Here is a 24,894-nt window from a genome sequence, read left to right on the forward strand (position 1 = left end):
ATGCTCATGGAGCAGAGTTACGCTTGTTTAGATTATCAACTGAGAGACAGAAAGAGAGCAATGGAGCAAGGAGCAGCAGAGCAGGTTTGTCCAGGTAAGACCACACCCTCCTGTCAAACAGGTGAGGTGTTCATAGTTTCTCTTTGACTCAGCGGTCGTGTCGCAGTTTATTTCCTCGTGTGAAGGTAAGGTGAACAGTCTGAATGTTTTCCTCTTTAACACCTGCTGACACCTGAGTTCTCTGCCCTTCAACTTGTTGTTGTGTTGTTATAATCAGGGGTGGAAAGTAACGAGTTACATTTACTCAAGTTACTGTAATTAAGTAGCTTTTTTGTGTACTTGTACTTTTTTGAGTAATTTTTAAAATCAGTACTTTTATTTTTACTTGAGTACATATTGTTGGAAGAAATTTACTTAGTTACATTTTAAATAGCTTCCGTTACAAAGTAAAATATATATGAACTTGCACTGCGTCTGTGTGGGTTGTCAGAAGTAGCTACGCCGCTGCCGCCTCTCTCTCTCTCTCTCTCTCTCTCTCTCTCTCTGTCCCTTCACAGACGCACACAGCAGCAGCAGGCAGGTACACACAGTACACACCTCTCCCCCCTCACTGTTACGTGAGTTTGTGCAACAGTGGAATCAGTGGAGGAGCAGCTGGAGACATGATGGACATGTGAGCTGCTGTGCAGATGAATGATGTGTGTTTCCTCTGCAGGTGAAGCTACAAAGTGTGTGTGAGCTGATGTGGATGTGAGCTCAGCAGCATGGATCAGTGTGAGGACAGAGAGGAGGGAGCCCCTCCCTCTAAAACCAAGAGCCAGACCACAGGTCAAAGGTCAGAATATAAAACAGTCAGAAACACTTTTCTCTCTAAAAGTTGTTGTGTTTGTTAAAGCAGTACTAAAGAACATTCAGTTTTGGTTGAGTTTGGCGGCACCTGTGGACCAAAGCGGTAGTGTTTTGCTTGAAGGAAGACTCCATTTCCCATGAACACTAGCGTGAAGCCCTGTAAATATCCTGCATTAAAATGAACAGAAGACATCAAAACTAAGTTTCTGTTTCCAGTGGATCATTTCAAAGTGAAAACACAAACATAATCCATTGCTAAAGTGCCGTTTTGCCTGTTCCCTCCTTGTTGTGACTCGCAAAAGTGAAAGTGAAACTTAAGTGAGAGCCAGGTTCCTACCATGCTCCTCAAAGCTGCTTAGTGCCAGAGAAAGAGATACAGACCATAATGATACAGACCCCCTCAGACCACGACAGAGGTGTCATTCAACCTGTTGTAAGTCGATGTATCATCACAAAAGTTATGAAAATATTTTATGAAGGTTGAAAAGTTACTTAGTGCTGGTTTAACAAATATGTATGCTTTCCATATTTTTTTCAGTCAGTGTTTATGGTTTATTGTCCTTTCAACAGTTTAACATTATACAGTTAAAATTAATAAAACACTTATTAACTGCTGTTACAGTAAAATATCATTCTGCATACATATTACTCATGATGCAGTACACAAATTACAAGTATTTCTTGTCATGCTTCATTGTCTATACATTATGTTGAGCTGTACTGTCTTTCTAAGATAAAATTAGTGTTTGTCCATTTTTCAGATCATTGTACTATTGTTTTCCATTTAGCCAACTAGCCAAAGTTCTGATTGCATGCAGACTCATTATGTGCATGTAATCTTGTCCAAACTTAACTTATTCCACACTATTCCTCTACTTTGTTGTATATTGTATATCGTTTAGTAGTGGTGTTATTAAGAGCTTGTGTGTTTGTATGCACATCAACGGTGCTAGTTGGCAAAATATCCGCGCGCAGATAGTGGGCCGGTCTGGACCAAAAAGTCCAGGGCCAAATTTTTGTCCCAGTCCACCCCTGGGCGACGCGGGGGGTGGTGGGCTCCGAGTGGGTTTTGATATGGTGGGACAGGGCCCAAACGGCTCTTTTAATGCTAAAGGTTGCCGACCCCTGCTCTAGACCTAATTACCCAGAATGCTTCAGTGATGAAAAGGTTTGTTTCTAACTATCAATTTCATCCACGTTGAAGAGCAACATGTGGTTCAGAAGCAGGACAGAGACACAGCTGAGCTTTAGTTTACCTCGATCGATCACAGTATCAGGTCACCACCTCTCAAACATGGCGCTCACAGCCCGAGTCTGTGTGTAATTTATTGAAATTAAATAGGATGGAAGTTTTTCTCACCGTACAACAGCGTCACAAACACCACAAACATCTTCATCTTCTCTATAAACCAAAGTCCCGCTAAAGCTGCTTCTTACTGGAGGGAATAACAGTTAAAACCAGACTGGATCAGAACACTGCAGTGGCAAACAGTGACTAACCTCCCAACAGGATGTGGAGACAGACCGACTTCCACAGGGCGTCAACTGACAGAGAAGACGGGTGTTGCTCAGCAACTAACTTATTTCCTGTTGAGTACTTTTCATCAGGTCCCTGTCACAAAGTGTAAATAATCTCCACCCATGATCATAAATTCAGTGTTACAAATGAATTTGAATGAATTTGTTGAGGATGTGGAACAGATAAGAAATAGTCCGCACAACCTCGTTTTGCTCCAGGTTGTGCGGACTATTTCTTCTCTTTTCTATTGTCCCTTTGGCCCAGCACCCCAAGCAAGGGATGTGCGTATATTTTCACAATTTTTGAGGATGTGGAACAAAATGTAAAATCAACATTGAATTCTACTGACCAAAAGACTCACAAGGCTGTTGATAGGCTACATGTACCCCTAAATATTTTTGTATAATGTATACAGTTAAAGAACTGCGCAAAATTTTGCATGTAAGTCAATGGGACAGGCGAAAAAAAAGAGCGAAAAAGACCAATCATTGGAGTTTAACAAACGTCTACTGCTCAGGCATACTTTCACCTAGAGACTCCATTTAAACTTTAAACAGTAGACACAAGTCTTGTGTATTGTCGTATTACTCCACGTTTTGATAGGTCATATAGTTTTTGATCAATCCCTGATCAATGACCATGATCATTTTTGGAGAAATTATGAGATTATAATGGGTGTGTATTGCACGGAATGTTCGTGTCAGAGCACGTGACATCATCGGTTAGAGTGGGAGAGAGTGAAAAAACTTTCTGTATTTTTTCTGGATAAACTGTCAGCACGGCCACAATTTACACTCTACAGACATGATTTTTTCAGAATTTGTAAGACAAACTTGTTATCTCTCATGTCATGTGCTCAAAATATCAGAGAGACTTACAGAATTGACAGAATCAGCCTCTGAGTGCGGCCACGTCTGTCTCTGCTCCTCATTGAGTCCAATACAAATATTTTCTGAGAGAAGCAGAACGGCCTGATGTTTTAAAACTGCCAGCGTCGCCAAAATATTTACTGTAGAAACACCAAATCGTACCGAAATTTTCAGTAAGTCCTTAGAGCAACGTTGATCTGTGTTTTGTTCTGATAGGAGTTACCGTTTTGTCATGCTAAGCCTAATTGTGAGGCCGGTTTAGAGGCAGAAAATGGCTGTTTTTGTCCACGTTTCTGTCTGTCTCAGCCTGCGGCAAGAGTACCCGTATGCAGGGACATGGGCGCCGCCATTAGCCCAGATCCATACCGGAAGTCACGACCGGAAGTTGCTCTTCTTCATGTGTATCATTTCTATGTAGATAAAAAAAATAACTCAGTAACTCAATGGTCCATAATAAAATATTGTTTTCCAGCGGATATCTTAGTTACAACATGATTGAGCTATAAAATATTTTTTTGCATGGATCGTTTATTAAGTTATTGAGTTATTTAAAAAACGCTGCTAACGGCTAACAGCTAGCGCCGAACGGCTAGCGGCTAACGGCTAGCGCCGCTCCTGCTGACAGCAGACCAGAGAGAGAGAGAAAAAATAAATGAAATGTCGTTGGTGGGTGCTTTGGTTAGGGTTAGGCAATGAAGAAAGGAGTTGGTTAAGTTTAGTAAAAAGAGCAGGTAGAGGCTAGACAGGCCAGAGAGAGACGAAGAAGAGCAACTTCCGGTCGTGACTTCCGGTATGGATCAGCTGGGCTAATGGCGGCGCCCATGTCCCTGCACACAGGTCCCTCTCGCCTGCGGGGGCCCCTATCGCCGTGGTAACTCTTTGATCCTCAGGCCAGAGCTCGTTAACTTCATAAACAATCCACCTGGCGCTCGTTTAAATAAGGGATAATGTATAGTTCGGAGGTTGTTATGGAGAAATACTTAGAACACGGCCTACAACTAAATCATTCAATAATGTAACACAGAATAATGATTAAAAGATATTTTATTCATGTAAAATTAGCCTGTTCTACATAAAAAAAAGTGCTTTGATACGCTCAAGAACTTGCGGCTGCAGCTGCCGTATCCATGGCAACATCCCCCCCTAATGATAGTTGATGTTGAATTGCACATTTCCATTGATTGTAAAATTAGATAGAGAGAATGGCAGTTCTTTTGGGATGTTGATGTTGACTGTTTTCTCTTTCTCTTCTTCCGTCAAGTTTCTGCCTTGCGCTGTATCTGGAAACACAATTGTTACAAATGTTACAACTGGCAACGTTATTATAGGCTACTGTTATGTGGCGGAGAAGAGGCTCTCACCGAGAGGCTCTCCGCCATTGTCTCGATTCGGCAGCGGGATCTGGTTCAATGCTTGCCTGTCTGTCATGGTTGGAAAGAAATGTTACACATTGTTTCAGATGTTACAACCGATAACAATGTTACTATTAAACTCCTGGCGCAGTGTAATGAAGGAGGCGCTCACCAGATGAACTGCGGCTGTTGTCTGGAGCGGCGGACAGGATTTTGCTCCACTTCTCCCGGTCCGTGATGCTGGGAGACCAGTAGCTGCGTAGGCTGCTCTCACATCTGTGGCCAGTGACTGACATGATCTCCCTGGTCTCCAGACCAGCCTGGGAAAGCAGCTGCACAGCTGTGCTCCTCAGGCTGTGATTGGTGTATCTGCGAGAGAGCCCGGCGGCCTGGCTGATGGTAGGAAGCATTTGCTCGAGCCAATTATGGCCCATGGGCTCCCGGGAGTACCACACCGCCTCTCTGTTAAGGAGTGCCTGATCTTTTTTTAGAGGGTGGAGGTAAAATGTCTTGGCGTCAGGGGGGCAAAGAGATAAATATTTATACAAGTAACGGGGCAATTTGTGTTTTGTGGCTCTGCGAAAATGCATCCCCTGTAATTTTCTTTACAGGGGTCTCGGGCGTCCTTGTGGTTTTTTGTTTCTTGGTTAAAGGCAAGTGTAACATATTCGATTCCGTTTTCATCCCTTTTAAATTCAAATGCATCCCTTTTTAGATCCCGGTTCCCCTCTCTGCCACGTCTCGCCAGATGCAATTGGACTTCAAACCAAACTTTTTTCACCAGTCCGCTCGCTGTGTGTGGTGACAGCGCCTCTGATGCTCGGATGAGCTGCAGGTCTGTGGCTGAGATGGGGGGGTGATGCTGGCTCACATCTTGCCCGGTTTTGCGGAGAGTTTTGATGACAGATTTGAACACCCCGTTGCTGGATGTGAAGGAGGAACTTTTCATGATGTCAAACTTGGGAAAGTGACGGGATATCCCAGACCGGAGAGCGATGTAACTGGATACAGAATATTGTTTGCCGGTGGCATTTTGTACCGATGCACAAAATGAACGCAGTACCTGATTTAAGCTCTGGGCATCATAGCTGTCAAAATCTCTTGCCATTTTCTTCTCCTCTAACCAGTCTCTCAACACGTTCATGGCCCATGCTGTGTTCTAGCAACGGTCCGCTCAGCGGTGGTCTATCGAGAAATAAACACCGCAGAATATTGGTGATTGACCAATCAGAATCGAGTATTCAAGAGAGCCGTGTTCTAAATGTTTATAAACAGAGACACAGCTAAATCAGACTGACACAGGATGCAGCTACTAACTAACTATGTGTCAAGTCAGTCACACACACACACACACACAGACTCTAGAGCCAGCTTCATGTGATTACAGTCACACACACACACACACACACACACACACACACACACACACACACACACACACACACACACACACACACACACACACACACACACACACACACAGTTAACCTAATGTGGTTACAGCTCCTCCATATCAGTGCTTATAGAAAGATGATCATGTGTCTGTCTGATCAGCTCTGTCTTGACCTTAAGATCGTGGGTTTGATTCCCATGTTGACAGAGACGGCAAAACCGGCATTAGCCCCGTGGCCCATTCAAAATTTCCCCAGAGGAAATTTTCTAGTTATGTATTTATTATTATTATTGTTACCATTATTCATCATTATTGTTATTGATGTATTCTTCTTTTTCTCTTTGTTACTACTTGTGTTATTGCTATTGCGTGATTCATCACAGCGTGATCTTGTCTTTAAGTTCTATGTCCGTTGCACCTGCTATTCTGTATTGTCTTGTATGTTTTTGTTTTGTTTGTCTTTTATTCTTAACACCACACGTGTTTCGTGTACACAATAAAAAAAAGAAGCTGTGAGTAGACAGAAATGTGAGCACGTTGATATTAAAGATCATTTTCTGAGGTCGACTGATAACGAAGGAAAAATAAAGTTTGAAGTATTGTCCAACAGACAAGATGGCAGCAGATTTGAAGACAAAACCTGCAACAGAGTCAAAGTTGAGTCAGTTTGCAAAGTTTGTGTTTGGAGAGTCACAGATAAGATTAGGTTACATGATGTAAATTTAAGGTAGAAAACCTTATAATGTTCTGTGATAAAGGAGTTAACCATGTGAGAGCATGTGGGGGTGTTCACATGTGTGTTAAATGCGCTCTCAGATTATTATATTATTCATAATAAACAACTTTATATCAAACAGTCAACCAGCATCATTGACAAAGGCAGACATGAGTTCGCTATCACTTACATTCAGAAATCATTCAAAAATCATCAGTCAAATAAAAACAAATACAGACAAAGAGGAAAAATAAATTATCAATCTATAAGATTAAAATGATATCATATAAATAAACACAAATATAAAAGCCTAACTCAGACGATTAGTGAATAATAATTCAAGTAAAGACATTAAACATAGTGCATAACTGTTTCAGCTGCTTTTTTGTTTTGTACAGATGAACTTGTTGAAATGTTTCTGCTCCACTTCTGTAAAAAATATACCAAGAAATGTGTCTTCTTGTTTGTTTCCGACATTTATGAATGTGACGTTTGATCAGAAGTCAGATCAGATTAATGAGGAAAATGCATCATTGTCCTTATTTCTGTGATCATAACAGACTTATATAACATTTATGTAGTGTGTTCTCAAATTAACCTTTATTATGGTGAAGTGCTGGAGTTGGACTTCACTGCCACCCTGTGGTCAGAGTGAGGAACTGCAGAACCTTTTACTGTAAAGATTTTATTAAACAGAATTATTGTTTGTTCTGAAAATCAACAAGTACAACTCAACAGTAACTTTCAACATTTATTAAATGTAAAATCTGTTCCTGTTTTCTCAGACATTAGTTTTCCTTGTCAGTAACAGTGTCAGCTGTTTCCTGTAAACACACAGGGAGGAGACAGAAAGTGAAAGTATTTAGTTCAGACTCCATTTTAAGACGACATGAAGGAGTAAGAGTGAAGCTACGTTAGGTGAGTGTTAAACAACATTATTATTCACTGTTGAGCAGAGATGGGGACTCGAGTTTGCGACTCGAACTCGAGTCGCACTTAAGTCGCACCCACAGAGACTTCAGACTTGACTGGACTCGTGTTTTGAGACTCGTGAACAATCATTATTTTTTTTGGCTCGTGCCTCCCTCCTGACAGGACGACCGACAATCTTTTTTTCTTTTTTTTTGCCGTTAACACACCAGTAGCGGAGCAGCGCCACATGGCCGGTAATGTTACTCAGATGGAGGTTAGATCTTCATATTGAACTCCTACAGAGTGCAGCCAGACACCAGTGTCTAAACAGAGAGGAACAGCAGAGCTCCTCTGACAGCGCAGTCAGCTGCTGCGGGTGAGTGACAGGTGACTGTGAACCGGCTTTTTTTTTTTTTTTTTTTAATAGCGGCACCGTCCGTAGCCTACTACATGTGAGGCACAACGTCCGTTTGTTGTCAGACCTTCCTTCACGTGGACTAGCTGCTGCATAACTGGCACATATCAGGCTACTGTAGGCTAAATCCTCCTGTATGTTTTTGCTGTGAAATATGACTGAAGGCCCGTATGGAAGTCTGGACGTGTCGACACGCCCCCATGAGTTGACGGAGCTAATTAAAAATAATAATAACAACCAGTTCTTCTCTCAGAAACATGCGGTTCCAGAAAGGTTTTGCTGCACATAAAGATGTGAACTATAGGTACCATTCAGATCTTATGACCTATAATTAACAGCCTAAATCATTTTCCATGTTGTTCATCTGGGTTTTCTGAATTCAACAAAGCAAAAAAAGAGAGAAAAGGCCAGTGCAGAGGGGCAGAGCAGCCTTGATTCTTTCTTGACTCAGAACACAGTTTCCTTTAAAGGAAAGCTTTCATTGTGTGTTTTCTTCATATTGCATTGCAATATCCTGTTTAAAGTGATCATATAATAAACAACTAATCAATACTGTATAGATAAAGGAGTGATAATAACCTACAGTAAATGCTTTGAATCTCTTAGATATAGCTGTGCAGTATCCTTAGTAGACCGGATAGCAGCAGATGATAGAAGGGTCATTACAACCAGAAGAGACAGGAGACTTTTATTTTTTAGAGACTTGAGACTTGACTTGGACTCGTGACCAAAGACTTGAGACTTGATGAAGTCTCACCCCTCAAAGACTTGAGACTTGACTTGGACTCGTGACCAAAGACTTGAGACTTGACTTGGACTTGCAAAAAAAGACTTGTGAACATCTCTGCTGTTGAGTCTCAGTCCCTGTGAAGTGAGAAGGGAAGAAGAGTCAGAGTGAACTTGTGTCCACACAGAGACACTGAGACTAAAGGGGGGACAGCAGGAGGACAGCTACTTCCTGTTGTCTCAGTCAGACTCAGGCCCTGTCCACACCGACACTTTTACTAAAACATCTGTTTCTGCTTCGTCCTTAAAAAGCTTTACACTAGTCCGACATTGTTGTTGTTGTAGTTTCTACGTCCAGCGGTGTTGCCCTGGTTACAGGTTAGAGAGCTGAGGCTATGACGTCATTGTTTCACTAAAGATGTTTTTTCTGAGGCGGCGTTTGAAGATTTACCAACACTGGGACCAGGTTTAGAAATATACAGTTTTAGGATATAACGCTGATATGAGAAATAAAAGCTGTTAACGCTGTATATTCTGTGTGTGTCAGTCAGTTAGTGTTAACTCATTGAGTGCCGCGCTCCTTTCCAAAGTTTTAGTCAAGTGTACCGGCGATTTTGACGATTTTTGTAGTGCCAGTACATTCTATATTATTGCCACCAACACATACTGTGGCTCATTTGAAAGGTGAAACTTTATGCGTCAAATGGCCACAAACCGTTTGTTTTTACGTGCCTCCGTTCCTGAGAAAAGTCAAGCTAAACATGGCTGGGTTTCACCAAAATCCCTCCTTTTTTTCTAGAAAAGGAGATAGAGCGTCTTTTATGAAAGCTGCTCTGTTTGTGCCTGTCGCTCTTCTGACACTCGCATTTCTGCATCAAAGGGCTCGTGTAAGATAAATATATACAACAATTGTTGTTCTATTCACAAAACCACCATCGGGGGCGGGGGGGGCGCCACTAAACAGCAATAACACAGACGCACCGTGCCGTGTCACAGCCTCTCGCCGCGAATGTGATGGTCGCGGTCCTTCTCCTCCCCTCTCCACTCCTCTTTCCACCCCTCCTCTCCCCTCCTCTCTTCTCCTCAGTATATTTTTGAACTGTCATTTTCTGTTGTACTTTGTAGTTTGGCCTTGGTGTCTCGCACTCTCTGTGTGTTTCCGCAGAGAACGGGAAACGAGAAATCTTGTTTTTGGCACTCAACGCATCTGAACAAAAAATGAGAAATTACGTGGTTGGCACTCAATGAGTTAACAGGCAGCTAAGGGGAAAGTTAAGGGATAATGTTCTGGAATCACTCCTAAACTAAGGCCCAATCCCATTTACCCCCTTAGCCCTACCACTTACCCCTACCCCTCCGTTTTGCGCGTTCACGTGTAGGGGTAGGGGTGTCCCGATACCCGTTAGGACAGAGGGGTAGGGGGAAGTGGTAGGGCTACATACCCCTCCAAACGGAGATTTTTCAGAGGCACACTCCAAACGGAGAGGTATGAAAAGTTTTCCAGAATGCATCTTGCGGCAGCCGGCAGCGGTGGCTGTAAAACGAAAAGCTGTTTTATTTCTTGCTGTAGCGCTGTTATTACGTCACTTTATTAAGTTATAATATTTTTTCATGCGAGAAAGTAACTGTTTAGGTCCCAAATGTGCGGTTAGTTTATCCAAATGGCGGCTGGTTAGAAGTTTGCTCCGACATTTTTTCAGAGAAGTGAAGCTCCAGGAGGAGCGGCTCCTCACAGAGGCAGCAGCCGGTCTGCAGAGCTGCTCCGCCGGCCAAACTACGTCCTCATCCCGAGAGAGAACGCGATCGCTAATTAACTTACCTGCAGGTGGGGCGGTGCATGGCGCAGTGGTTAAGGCAGCCGCCCCATGTAGAGGCTACAGTCCTCAATGCAGGCGTCCCCCGTTCGAATCCCGCGTCGGGCAGACCTTTCCTGCATGTCATTCCCCCTCTCTCTGCCTCCCCCTTTCCTGTCTATCTCTACTATGGCTATCAAATAAAGGCATTAAAGCCAAAAATATATACATTTAAAAAAAAAAAAAAAAAAAACTTACCTGCAGGTTTTTAGAGGTTTACTACTAGGGATGTCCAGATTCGATATTGATATCGGATATTTGTCCGATATCAGCCAAAAAAACTAATATCAGATTATATCGAACTGCATCTAAAATCTCCGATATAAACGCTCCGATAAAAGCAGTCCATTATTCCGCTCCAGCACTTCTGTTCTAGGTGACTTTCGTTTTTTTCCCCATAGAGAATGCATTGGAACAGTCTTCAAACTCTTCAAATCTTCTTCCTTCTTTCAGCCTCTAAAGCTTCAGAATACTTTCAGCTAGAGACTTCATTCAAATTCTAAGCTGTAGACAAACTTTTTAAGTGTTCCTCTATGACTCAGCTTATTGATATCTTCAACAGTTTATGATATTTGGCAGTTTTAAAATCATTACATTTTTGACAAAATCCAGCTTTATAATGGGTGTGTGTTGCGTCTAACGAGCAGAGCGTGACATCGTCAGCCAGAGTGCAGGAGATCCAAAAAAGCGACTGGAACTTTTCTACGTAAACTGCCACCAAAGATGTAAATCACACTCTACACTCATGATTTTGAAAACAGTTTGTAGCCACACGTGTCTTCTGTCTCACAATGCCGTCAAAAATGCACAGAGACTCAGAGAATAATTTAAAATATTTTTTAAATGCAGCCTGGGTGCTCTCTCTCTGCCATTAACCCAATGCAATTTTTTCACAGCAGAGGAGAAGAAGCTCAACTTTGTAATTCACTGGAATGGGCATTATACTTTGTTTGATTTCACCAAAAAATAGTCACAAGTCACAAGTCTACTTACTTGTTGTGGCTCATTTCTACTGTATTCTTTTTTTTAAGCATCATTGAAAAATCTCACATTCATCAAAGTCTCAACCTCTCTTCTCCACAACTCTACTGTAGTGTAGTGGGTAAGGTGGCTGCTTGCCAACCCCAAGGTCACTGGTTTGAATCCAAGCTGAGCAATCTTGTTATGTTGAATTCTGCTCCCCTCCCCCACCTTCAATTGGTTACAGGTGTTCGTTAAGAGACTCATTAATTGTTACTGCCACCGTTTGCAGCACATCATCACATTACAATCAATGACAACATGCTGATATCTGTGCTCTCTGTGGCGAAGCGGCAGAGTAAAGGTTTAGTGATTGTGAGGTCATGGGTTCGATTCCTGCCTCAGTCATGTTACATCATTGCTTGACTTTTGATTCCAATTTTGTAATTCACTGGAATGGGCATTAAACTTTGTTTGAACTCACCAAAAAATAGTCACAAGTCACAGAAAAGTCCTCTACTTACTTGATGTGGCTCATTTCTACTCTATTCTTTTTTTTTTAAAGCAGAAGTCAGTGAGCCTCTTATACAGGGATTTATTTTACCCTTCTCTCATTGAATGTAACTATGGTGAAGTGGTTAGATCACTGGGCTGAAGACCTCAAGGTTGCTGGTTCAAATCTTGCCTCAACAACAATTATAGTGAATTATTTTCCCAGTCGTCCTCTGTTGACTTCTGATAACTTGCTTCATGTTGAAACTGCTGCTCTCAGCCTGAAATTCACAGAAATTTTCATTGTAAGTCATTCAAGCTTGACTCTCAAGCTTTCTTGGTGTTGACACAGTGTGTTTCCAACAGGTGCAGCTTTGGGCTCGTTAACTTCAGAGTGAGACAGAGTGCAGTTCATCAGGTCATCGGTCAAACATTTGTATGGTAATCAGTCACTGCTTGCACTATTTGCTAATTCTGCAACAGCGTTCAGCTGCTTCCAGCATTCACACGCATTTCCATCAGGAAATCCTACTTTATCTAGTTCTTACTACTTTCCGACGTTCTGTGGACTGCTTCTAGTCCTTCATACTTTGTGCTATTTCAACAATTAAAATTAATTAAAATTATGCAGCTTTTTCTGGACATGAGCGGCATTACTTTTCTCTTTTCAACTATTAATACTTTTTCAAATATTTAACTTTTTCTGATTTTTTTGTCCCATTAGAAATACATTGGAACAGTCTTCAAACTCTGAAACTACTGGTCCTACTTTGAACCTCATTTGCTTCCACATACTTTCACCTACAGACTTCATTCAAATTCTGAGCTGTAGACAAACTTCTAATGTATTCAACCTGTGTACAATTTTTTCATAGCTTGTACCATTTTTGAGATAAATCCTTTAAAAGCACATGTGCATTTCTGACAAATTTCACACTTTTCAATGAGTGTGTATTGCGTTGGCTAGAGTGAGCGACATCGTCAGAGTGCAGCAGATCCAAAAAAGCTTTTCTTCTGAAACTGCCAGCAAAGCTACAAATGACACTCTACACACAAGGATTTGCCACATTTTGTAGCCACACTTGTCTTCTGGCTAACAATCTGGTCAAAAATGCAAAGAGATATAGAGAATAATTTAAAAATATTTTTTAAATGCAGCCTGGGTGCTCTCTCTCTGCCATTTACCCCAATGCAATTTTTTTCACAGCAGAGTAGACGGAGCTCAACTTTGTAATTCACTGGAATGGGCATTATATTTTGTTTGATTTCACCAAAAAATAGTCACAAGTCACAAAAAAAGTCCTCTACTTACATGTTTTGGCTCATTTCTACTCTATTCCTTTTTTATTTAAAGCATCATTGAAAAATCTCACATTCATCAAACTCTCAACCTCTACTTCCCCAGAAGTGTTTGAATAGTCCAGTGGATAAGGTTCCTCCCACTCAACTGCAAGGTCACTGGTTCAAATCCTGCCTGAGCAGTCTTGTTAGTGAGTCAGCCGCTTTGAACTTTAACCAATACCACTTGGTCTGGTCACATGAGCAAACTTGATAATGTATACGCCCCCACCTTTTCTCTTTACCTCTTTCAATCTTGGTTTGTGTTAACATGTTTCTTGTTTATACCACTGCACTAAGATTGATTTGCACTGGAACTTTGAAAACCAAGAACACAGCAGAGAAAAGCAAAGCTCTTGAATATGCACAGACTTAAAGGGGACCTGTTATGCTTTTCCCGCTTTTCAGACTTGTATATATGTTTAAAATGTTGGATAATGGTTCTAGAGGCCGTGGAAGTGTCATATCCTGAGGTTAATGCATTTGGAGGTAAACCCTGCTAGATGATTGGTTGACATCATGGCGTGCCGGACTCCCCTACATGGTCATGCCGAGGTCTCTGCTCCAGCCGGCCCCGCCTCCTCCCATGCTGCTCTGTTGTGGCTGGTGCCACAGCGGAGCGGACTACTTCCTGCTTTTTCCCTGCATGTTGTAGCGCTGTAGCGTCACTTTACTGAGTTTTATTTAGAAGTTTACGCCGACATCACACTCACATTCGATCACACTCGATTTCTGAGCAATTATACCTCGGACCGCCAGCAGCAGTCCCACAGACCGCTGCATATAAACGGCAGTTATAGATCGCTGTGTCCAGCTGTGATCACACAGCAATTATTACAATGTTTCCATTTTGCAGTTATCGCGCTTCTTTTTTTCACTTATTGTTTTCCTATGTGGCTATATTTATTTTTATATGAGGAGAGAGAGAGAGAGAACACGAACGAGACACCGGGTGTATACGGGCAATAACTGAAACAGGCCGGTTAGAAAAGAAAAAGGAAAATCAGAGAATACAGGAGACTCATTGGGACGTGAGGGAGGGGGGATCGGTTGGTGGCTCAGGTAGTGATGAGGAAATTGTAAGCTGCATCTGTCAGATATACTGATGTGTGCTCCGTGCAGAATGTAACGGAGGTGCGCGGAGCTCCGTTACACAGACACTATACAAACTTTATTTTGTGGGCTCAGGACAGACTAGATCATGATTAGTCTGTGTTAGATATAAAGCGCCATATATATAGCCTACTCACTCTCGTTTATAATGAATATTGAATTATAACGTAATAATAGCCTAATTATCTCGGCTGCTGTCCAGTCCGGTAATAACAGGTTTCTGTGGGCGTGGAGCCTAAACTACGTAGTATCCAGGTAGAACAACTGTAAAACACTGGAGTTGATAACAAACTGACCTAGAAAAAATAAAAATTCAGTGAACAGCGACATCGACTCTTGACATGAGAGCAGCACACGTGTCCAGATGCGTCACTTTCAGCTGTAGGCAGAAGTGTCTGCTGCAGGTGCAACAAGCGGTGCTGTAACATCACTCAGTCTTAACCCCCCAACGACATCCAAGCAAGACCCCAACACAACATAATATGAAGAAGGACTAACACTACTAAAAATTAAATCTTATTTTTTCCACTTACAGAACTGTTTGTGACTGGAAACAATGTAAACACGTGACGGTCTGGGAGCGCTGTGGCGTTTTAAGGGGGATTAGAATGTTGGCGGTTCTAGTGTTAAGACACCCAGGAACTATTTTAGTTTGTGCAAAAAGGAGCATAATAGGTCCCCTTTAAAGCTCTTGAATGATTTGTATCCATCATTTCTTGTCCTGTGCTGCCCACTGATGGATGTGACAGGCAGAATTAACCTCCCCTCCCCCGCCTTCAATTGGTTACAGGTGTTCGTTATCACATTAATTACTCGTACCACAGTTTGCCGCACATCATCACATTACAATGAATGACAACAGGCTTGGAAATGGTGTGCTCTCTGTGGCCGAGTGGCAGAATAAAGGTTTAGTGATCATGAGGTCATGGATTCGATTCCTGCTTCAGTCATGTCACATCATTGCTTGACTTTTGATTCCAACCTTTCCATTAGGAAATGCTGTTTTTTAGTTTCCCCTTAACTTTACCCTTAACTGCTGAATCTGAAGCTAACATCAGTGTTGTTCAGTGTTTCTGGTTTCCCTCTCAGACTGACTGAAGTCCTGAAGATGAGTGCTAATGTCGAGGAAGAGGAAGACAGACCAGAGTCTCAAGGATCCATCTGTCTGTCTCTGAAGAGTAACCGGTCCCGAACACCTCCTCCAGTCTTCAGTCCTGAACCTGAACCTGGACCTGGACCTGGAGCGTCAGACACCCAGTAAGAGACCTGCTCCAGCCTCTTTACCAGTGTTGAGTGTGTTGAGGTCCTGCAGCTCATAGTGACTGTGAGTGAACAGGAACTGGTTCTTGTGGTTGATCGGTGTCTTCGTACTAACTGCTCAGGTCTCTTCATGTTTCTTCTGAACTGATCTGATGAAAGAACATCTGGACTTTTTCTTCCTCAGTGTTCTTCCTGCAGCTCTCCAATAGACTCGACTACTGTAACGGTCTTCTGACTGGACTCCCCCAAAAAAGTATCAAACAGCTGCAGCTGGAGTTTTAACCAGAACAATCACATCAGCCCAGTTCTTAAAGGGATAGTTCACCCAAAAATGAAATTTCACTCATTATCTCCTCCCCCTCATGTGGACTAAGGGCTGGGAGAAGTTTCAGAGTCCTCCGTGGCTTCTCTGAGTTACAGGGGGTCTCGGCGTAGCAGTGCATTTCCATATAACAGTTGCAAATGGATACCATCTGTCTTCGTCACAAAAAAACACACCAAAAAACATCCAAATACCTCTATGCTGCTCGTATGTAATGTCCGTCTTGTATTGAAGCCCCGAAATGCGAAATTGTCCCGAAAAAAATTAAATAAGTCTATATTTCAAGCTTGTTTTGTAGCGGAAGCTTCTCGAAGCTCCTCTTCCCGGTTTGTCAAATTTGGACGAACTGGGAAGAGGACGGACCCTGGTTCATCTAAATTTGACGAGCTTCCACTACAAAACAAGCTTGAAATATAGACTTATTTAATTTTTTTCGGAATAATTTCGCATTTCGGGGCTTCAATACAAGACGGACATTACATACGAGCAGCATGGAGGTATTTGGATGTTTTTTGGTGTGTTTTTTTGTGACGAAGACAGATGGTATCCATTTGCAACCGTTATATGGACATGCACTGCTACGCTGAGACCCCCTGTAACTCAGAGAAGCCACGGAGGACTCTGAAACTTCTCCCAGCCCTTAGTCAACATGAGGGTAAGTAAATAATGAGTGAAATTTCATTTTTGGGTGAACTATTCTTTTAAGACCTTACATTGGCTCCCAGTCAGCTACAGAATATATTTTATATATATTATTATTATATATTATATAAGTTCTGCTCCTGGTTTACAAATCACTGAATGGTTTAGGTCCAGAATACATGAATGACATGTTTGTAGAGTCTAAACCCAGTAGAGCTCTGAGATCTACTGACTCAGGTCAGATAGTGGAGCTCAGAGTTCAGACCAGACATGGTGAAGCAGCATTTAGCTGTGATGCTGCACACAACTGGAACAAACTACCAGCAGAACTGAGATCAGCCCCAACTGTCAGCACTTTGAAATCCAGGTTAAAAAACATTTCTCTTTTCATGTGCTTATAGCTGAGCTCTTTTTAATAACTTTAAATTGTATCTATTTCCTTTTATTTTCTTTTTTAGTCCTCTTTGCTCCTGCTTTTAACTGTGTTTTTTGTTTTTATGCTGTTCTTTAAAAAAAAAAAGAAAAGAAAAAAAAAGTTTTGTCTTTATGTAAAGCACATTGAGTTGCCTTGGTATGAAATGTGCTATATAAATAGGCAAGGCAAGGCAATTTTATTTGTATAGCCCATTTTTACAAACAGTTTGTCTCAAATGGCTTTACATGGCATCATAACAACATCCTCTGCCCTTAGACCCTCACATCAACTGAGGAAAAACTCCATGGAAAACCCTTTTAACAGGGAAAACCAGGAGGGTAACACTTTATTTTAAGGGGTCCTTGTTCCTGTGTATCTACCTAATTAATTACACTGTAATTACCTATGTAACCATATGTAATAACATGTACTTACATTGTAAATACATAGTGTATTTTTGTGTACTTACAGGTCCTTGTTACACTTGTAATAAGAAGTGCTTATTACAATACTTTGTCAAAGTGGCCTCTCTCTTTGGGGAAGGGGTACACCTGCAAGAAAAATGGGTGAAACCACAACCCATGTTGCCTGGGCAACCTTTTCCATCAATCTTTCTCCTGTCTCTTGAGTCTTGGAACATGTATGCTGTTTCACAACTTAGTATATGTAACAGTTGTGTTAATACATCTTTGTTACTCTTTGATACAGTGGAATGAGCACATTAAAATAAAGTGTACCTGCTGGGATACCTCAGTTCTTACACATTAACTGCAATAATCAGTGTCTTCGATAGTGTACCACGTGTGCTGTTACACAACATAGTCTATGTAACAGTTGTGTCAGTACACCGTTGTTACTCTTTGATACAGTGAAATAAGCACATTAAAATAAAGTGTACCTGGGATACCTAACCCCTTCCCCAAAGAGAGAGGCCACTTTGACAAAGTATTGTAATAAGCATTTCTTATTACAAGTGTAACAGGGACCTGTAAGTACACCAAAATACACTATGTATTTACAATGTAGGTACATGCTATTACATGCAGTTAAAAAGTAAAAAAAAAAGTTAAAGTGTTACCACCAGGGGAAACCTCAGGGTGAGCAACAGAGGAGGGATCCCTCACCCAGGACAGACAGACGGGACAAAGATGTTGTTACAGACAAGAAAACAGTTTACAACAGAGAATGTGAGAAACATGGAAATGTTAACAACAGCTGATGGAGGAAGCTTCTGGTAGGCAAGGGAGGCAGGGAGAGCAGGCCTGGGTGGCAGACTGGTTCATGGGAAGGGAGGGCAGGCCGGTTTAACAGCGGGGGAAATGGTGGGGTAGGTGGGGGCGATGCAGGCGGCGGCTGGTGCAGAGAGATGGAGCTCCGGTGGATCTGTAGAAACACAGAGAGCTAGAGACACCAAGGCCAAACTACAAAGTGCAACAGACAATGATATGAAATGTCTTGACAGAGAGAAGAGGAGTGGTGTCTCTGACGTCCTGAAGGATCATGGACAAAGACCCAGAACCAGAGGTGAGCTGCAGACAGCCAATCAGAGCAGCTGTGGACAAAGTGATTTAAGATGATGATTCAAACCTTTTCTTTGTTGTCTGTAGTTTTTCTGTAGCTGAAGAAAATAATCTGCTCAGATTGTCAGACTCTCTGTCTTCAGTCTGACTCTGTCTCTTCTCTCTCAGCAGATGGTGGTCTGCAGGAGGTTTTAGATCAACATAAGATCAGTCTGAGGAGCAGATGTGAACGAGTGACTGAAGGAACTGAGGGAACAGGAAGTGGAACCCTCCTCAACAGGATCTACACTGAGCTCTACATCACAGAGGGACAGAGTGAAGAGGTTAATACCCAACATGAGGTGAGACAGCTGGAGACAACGTCCAAGAAGAAGAAGATCCTCCATGACACTACAATCAAGTGCAACGACATCTTTAAAGACTTACCTGTCCAACAGAGAGACAAAGTCTCTACGGTCTCACCTGTCCAACAGAGAGAGGACGTCTCTACGGTCTCACCTGTCCAACGGAGAGAGGACGTCTCTACGGTCTCACCTGTCCAGCAGAGAGAGGACGTCTCTACGGTCTCACCTGTCCAACAGAGAGAGGACGTCTCTACGGTCTCACCTGTCCAACAGACAGAGGACGTCTCTACGGTCTCACCTGTCCAACGGAGAGAGGACGTCTCTACGGTCTCACCTGTCCAACGGAGAGAGGACGTCTCTACGGTCTCACCTGTCCAACGGAGAGAGGACGTCTCTCCGGTCTCACCTGGCCAACAGAGAGAGGACGTCTCTACAGTCTCATCTGTCCAACAGGAAGAGGTCTTCTCTACAGACTCACCTTTCCAACAGGAAGAAGACTCGTCTACAGACTCACCTAAACAACAGAAACCCATCAGAGTGGTTCTGACCAACGGCGTCGCTGGCGTTGGAAAAACCTTCTCGGTGCAGAAGTTCACTCTGGACTGGGCCGAGGGCTTGGAGAACCAAGATGTCAGTCTGCTGGTTCTGCTTTCGTTCAGGGAGCTGAACCTGATCAGAGATCAGCGGTTGAGTCTTCTCGGGCTGCTCCATGTTTTCCATCCAACATTACAGAAGGTGACAGCAGAGCAGCTGGCTGTCTGTAAACTTCTCTTCATCTTTGACGGCCTGGATGAAAGCCGACTGTCACTGGACTTCAACAACAGGGAGGTTGTGTCTGATGTCACACAGACGTCATCAGTCAACGTGCTGCTGACAAACCTCATCCAGGGGAATCTGCTTCCCTCGGCTCTGGTCTGGATCACCTCCAGACCTGCAGCAGCCAATCAGATCCCTCCTACATGTGTTGACAGGGTAACAGAGGTCCGAGGCTTCACTGACGCCCAGATGGAGGAGTACTTCAGGAGGAGGTCCAGTGATGAAGATCTGTCCAAAAGAATCATCTCATACATGAAGACGTCCAGGACCCTCCACATCATGTGTCAAGTCCCAGTCTTCTGCTGGATCACTGCTACAGTTCTGGAGCACATGATGACCACAGACCAGAGAGGAGAGCTGCCCAAGACCACGACGGACCTGTTCTCAAACTTCCTGCTGGTCCAGACAAAGAGGAAGAAGAACAAGTACGGTGAAGGACATGAGACGAGTCCACAGGAGCTGACGGAGGCCGACAGGGAAGTTCTTCTGAAGCTGGGGAGGCTGGCGTTGGAACAGCTGAAGAAAGGAAACATCATGTTCTACCAAGAAGACCTGGAGCAGTGTGGTCTGGATGTCACAGAGGCCTTGGTGAACTCAGGACTCTGTACTGAGATCTTCAAAAGAGAGAGTGTGATCTTCCAGAAAACAGTCTACTGCTTTGTTCATCTGAGTGTTCAGGAGTTTCTGGCTGCAGTCTACATGTTCCACTGTTTCACCAACAGGAACACACAAGTCCTCAAGAAGTTCCTTGGAGAGCAAGTCAGAGACTCAACTCTGGAGAACTTCCTGGGAGAAGACTACAAAGAGACAGAGAAGAGCGCAATGTCTTCCTCTGATGGATTCAATGCAAACAGTCGTGCATTGATCAATAACAGTCCTCTAACCCTGGATGACTTCCTGCAGAGAGCCATGCAGAAATCCCTCCGCAGTATAAACGGTCACCTGGACCTGTTTGTTCGCTTCCTTCATGGCCTCTCTCTGGAGTCCAACCAGAGGCTGTTAGGAGGTCTGCTGGGTCAGACAGACCACAGTCCAGAAACCATCCAGAGAACCATCAACAACCTGAAGGAGATGAAGACTGAAAAAATCTCTCTCTCTCCTGACAGAAGCATCAACATCTTCCACTGTCTGACGGAGATGAAGGACCAGTCAGTTCATCAGGAGATCCAACAGTTCCTGGAGTCAGAGAACAGATCAGAGAAGGAACTCTCTGAGATCCAGTGTTCAGCTCTGGCCTACATGCTGCTGATGTCAGAGCAGGTTCTGGACCAGTTGGACCTGGAGGAGTACAGCACATCGGCTCAGGGACGACGGAGACTGATCCCAGCTGTGAGGAACTGCAGGAAGGCTCGGTGAGTCTAGACATGATCAATATAATTATTGATCAGTGGTTTCACTGAGTTCAGATAAACACAGATTTCATTTATTTTCATTATTGTCAGTTTGACTTTGAAACATTTCCAAGTGAGTCGTGTTTTATTTTTTAAGGTGAAAAGCTGTGAGCTCTGATTGTTGCTGTTTAATCAACAAAAACGCTCATTTAGTTTTTTATTTTCACTCTTTGGTTTTATTCAAACCTGATGAATCTTCATCTAAAGCAGAAGTCTTCAATAGGGGGTCCGCGACCCCTAGGGGGTCCGCGGAGGTACTGCAGGGGGGTCGCGAAAGTTTTGGTTGAGGGAAAAGAAATATGACAAAAGATATGGAAGTTATGAAAAAAAGATCCATAGGGGCGTTCCCTGCTGCTGAACATCGGATTTTTACATACAAGTCCTCTGTTTTCCTATATAGTTAGAGCAATTTAGCAGGATATTCTGACCATCTGTGAAAAAATTTATTACCACTAGCTTTCTTTACCATTGTGTTCCTGTAGGTGTCTAGTAACAGCTCTCAATTTATTTATTTCCAAATCCATTGGGAAAATTCTGGAGAGTCAATCAAAGTTAAGGTGCCCAGAGGGCTCGGGTGAAAAAAAAGAAAAAAAATGAAAATTCTAATTTAAGCTTGTGAGATGTCTAACTAGGGGTTTTAAGGGGTGCTGAGTTCATTTCAACCATTAGTTTTGAGTAAAAATGTTTCCCTGACCATATATTATTGGTATATTTGAGTTATAGTGTATGGCAAAGGGTATAGTAAAAGTCATTGTTGAACAGATTCTAGCCTATTCTAAATCTAAAGATTCCATTCTAAAAATAAATAAATAAATAAAATGAAAATAAAAAAGAAGAAAGAAATACAAAATACTTCAGAAGAGTACACTAGTTAGAAAAAAAAAAAACACAAATAGTGGGAACATACCGCACACTAGACTGGGTTATGAGGATCTTTAGTTTATTTCAGAGCAACGCGTTACGCTTGTGGCTTCTTCAGGCTCATGCTGAGACCAGGAAGTCAGGGGATTTTTAAAGGAAATGGTACTCAATCAATTTACATAAGTAATTGAACAAGGTGAAAACATATTTAACAATCAAACATCAATGGCTGGGGAGTACCATAGAAATGGATAAAACATATATTTAAGTGCATTCAGCAGCTTTACAGCAAATTTGAGTACAGGTGTACCTTCAGTGATTCACTTACAGAAAGGCAGTGTCTATACACAACAATACAACAATACAACACAAACAGGTCATATACAAATAGGCAATGTCATCCATCATAACATCAAAAATATATACATACCGAGGATGAACACAGGTGTTAATAGTGAGGATAATATCACTCAAGTAGAGCAACAATAGGCAGATCATCTTTTCGTCATTTTCAGTCAGACCAGACCAGTCATACTTCAGAAGAGTGATGACACCAACTGTGCACATGCATGATACCCAGTACATGAGTGTGGTTTCTATGGTCATGATGCCCTCTGGAAGGATTGAGAGGGAGCATTGCATCATGGCAAATATTTTTGGAGAACAAACACGATTTTAAGGTATGATAGTTACCTTTTGACATAATAATAGTTTTTCCTTCTGCTAGCACACACTTTTATCTAGTAAATTAAGAAATGCATTAATATTTTCTTGTTTATTGCTTAAAAAGAACAACCATTCACCTAGCTAATGTTAGATAACTATCTAGTTAGCAAGCATGAGAGTCATTAGCAAATGTTGATAATGTCCATAGGAGCTAGTTTATGTTGTAATGTAGTGATGAGCTAGAGCTAATTTATGTAGTAATTCAGTTTCAATAGGTACACAACTGTCTTGATCGAGTCCATGGTCCATCATATTGGGGAAAAAATATATAACCAGTGTGATCAATTGAGTTGTGGCAACCTTCTCTACTATAGTAACCTTAGTCTAGTTGTATGGACCACCACAGTCTGTTTTGACAAAAACCATGACACTTGTCTATTTTAGCAGGTACAACATGTACATGATTAAATTATCTGACTTTGAGTAATTTAATCATGCACATATGTGTCTACCTATTATCCAGACATGGCTCAGGAGTTGTATCATGCACCTGATAATTTCTACCAAGACCGACTAAAAAACAGTTTGTTGGACACAGCACCGAGACAAAGAGTCCTCTTGCAGTCTTCTGATTAATGCTGCATCATCCACACCCTCAGAATAAGCTAAAATCTGAGGATGGCCTTTTGAGGTGACTTTTGAGAGCTTTTGAATCTCAGTCCCAGGACCATCACAAATGAAGCACCTCAAGCCATAAACTCCATGTTGTACCTGCTAAAATAGACAAGTGTCATGGTTTTTGTCAAAACAGACTGTGGTGGTCCATACAACTAGACTAAGGTTACTATAGTAGAGAAGGTTGCCACAACTCAACTCAATATTTTTTCCCCAATATGATGGACCATGGACTCGATCAAGACAGTTGTGTACCTATTGAAACTGAATTACTACATAAATTAGCTGTAGCTCATCACTACATTACAACATAAACTAGCTCCTATGGACATTATCATCATTTGCTAATGACTCTCATGCTTGCTAACTAGATAGTTATCTAACATTAGCTAGGTGAATGGTTGTTCTTTTTAAGCAATAAACAAGAGAAACACATTTTTGGTCATCTGACCATTATGTTTTCAAGCCCCTTCCATTTCCCCATGGCCATGAAGGAGAGGACCCCATGATGCTGTGGAAAGCATGTTTTTTTCACAAAAATATGATTTTTGCATGTGAAAGGTGACATGATACAACTCCTGAGCCATGTCTGGATAATAGGTAGACACATATGTGCATGATTAAATTACTCAAAGTCAGATAATTTAATCATGCACATGTTGTACCTGCTAAAATAGACAAGTGTCATGGTTTTTGTCAAAACAGACTGTGGTGGTCCATACAACTAGACTAAGGTTACTATAGTAGAGAAGGTTGCCACAACTCAATTGATCACACTGGTTATATATTTTTTCCCCAATATGATGGACCATGGACTCGATCAAGACAGTTGTGTACCTATTGAAACTGAATTACTACATAAATTAGCTCTAGCTCATCACTACATTACAACATAAACTAGCTCCTATGGACATTATCAACAGTTGCTAATGACTCTCATGCTTGCTAACTAGATAGTTATCTAACATTAGCTAGGTGAATGGTTGTTCTTTTTAAGCAATAAACAAGAGAATATTAATGCATTTCTTAATTTACTAGATAAAAGCGTGTGCTAGCAGAAGGAAAAACTATTATTATGTCAAAAGGTAACTATCATACCTTAAAATCGTGTTTGTTCTCCAAAAATATTTGCCATGATGCAATGCTCCCTCTCAATCCTTCCAGAGGGCATCATGACCATAGAAACCACACTCATGTACTGGGTATCATGCATGTGCACAGTTGGTGTCATCACTCTTCTGAAGTATGACTGGTCTGGTCTGACTGAAAATGACGAAAAGATGATCTGCCTATTGTTGCTCTACTTGAGTGATATTATCCTCACTATTAACACCTGTGTTCATCCTCGGTATGTATATATTTTTGATGTTATGATGGATGACATTGCCTATTTGTATATGACCTGTTTGTGTTGTATTGTTGTATTGTTGTGTATAGACACTGCCTTTCTGTAAGTGAATCACTGAAGGTACACCT

At 42.0% G+C, this 24,894-nt stretch overlaps 2 protein-coding genes across 2 annotated transcripts in view; both read left to right on the forward strand.

Moving 5' to 3' along the window:
• Positions 1-24,894, forward strand: part of LOC146975292 (protein NLRC3-like) — a 138,881-nt gene that overhangs the window by 66,260 nt on the left and 47,727 nt on the right. The gene's annotated exons all lie outside the window — the stretch shown is intronic.
• On the forward strand, positions 15,625-21,706 carry LOC146975294 (protein NLRC3-like). Its single transcript, XM_085794592.1, has 3 exons — positions 15,625-15,669; positions 19,463-20,753; positions 21,699-21,706. The coding sequence occupies exons 1-3, from the start codon at positions 15,625-15,627 to the stop codon at positions 21,704-21,706; spliced, it is 1,344 nt and encodes a 447-aa protein (XP_085650718.1).

Source organism: Trachurus japonicus, chromosome 13 (genome assembly GCF_045865225.1).
Source record: "Trachurus japonicus isolate A0001 chromosome 13, Traja_1.0".
NCBI lineage: Eukaryota > Metazoa > Chordata > Actinopteri > Carangiformes > Carangidae > Trachurus > Trachurus japonicus.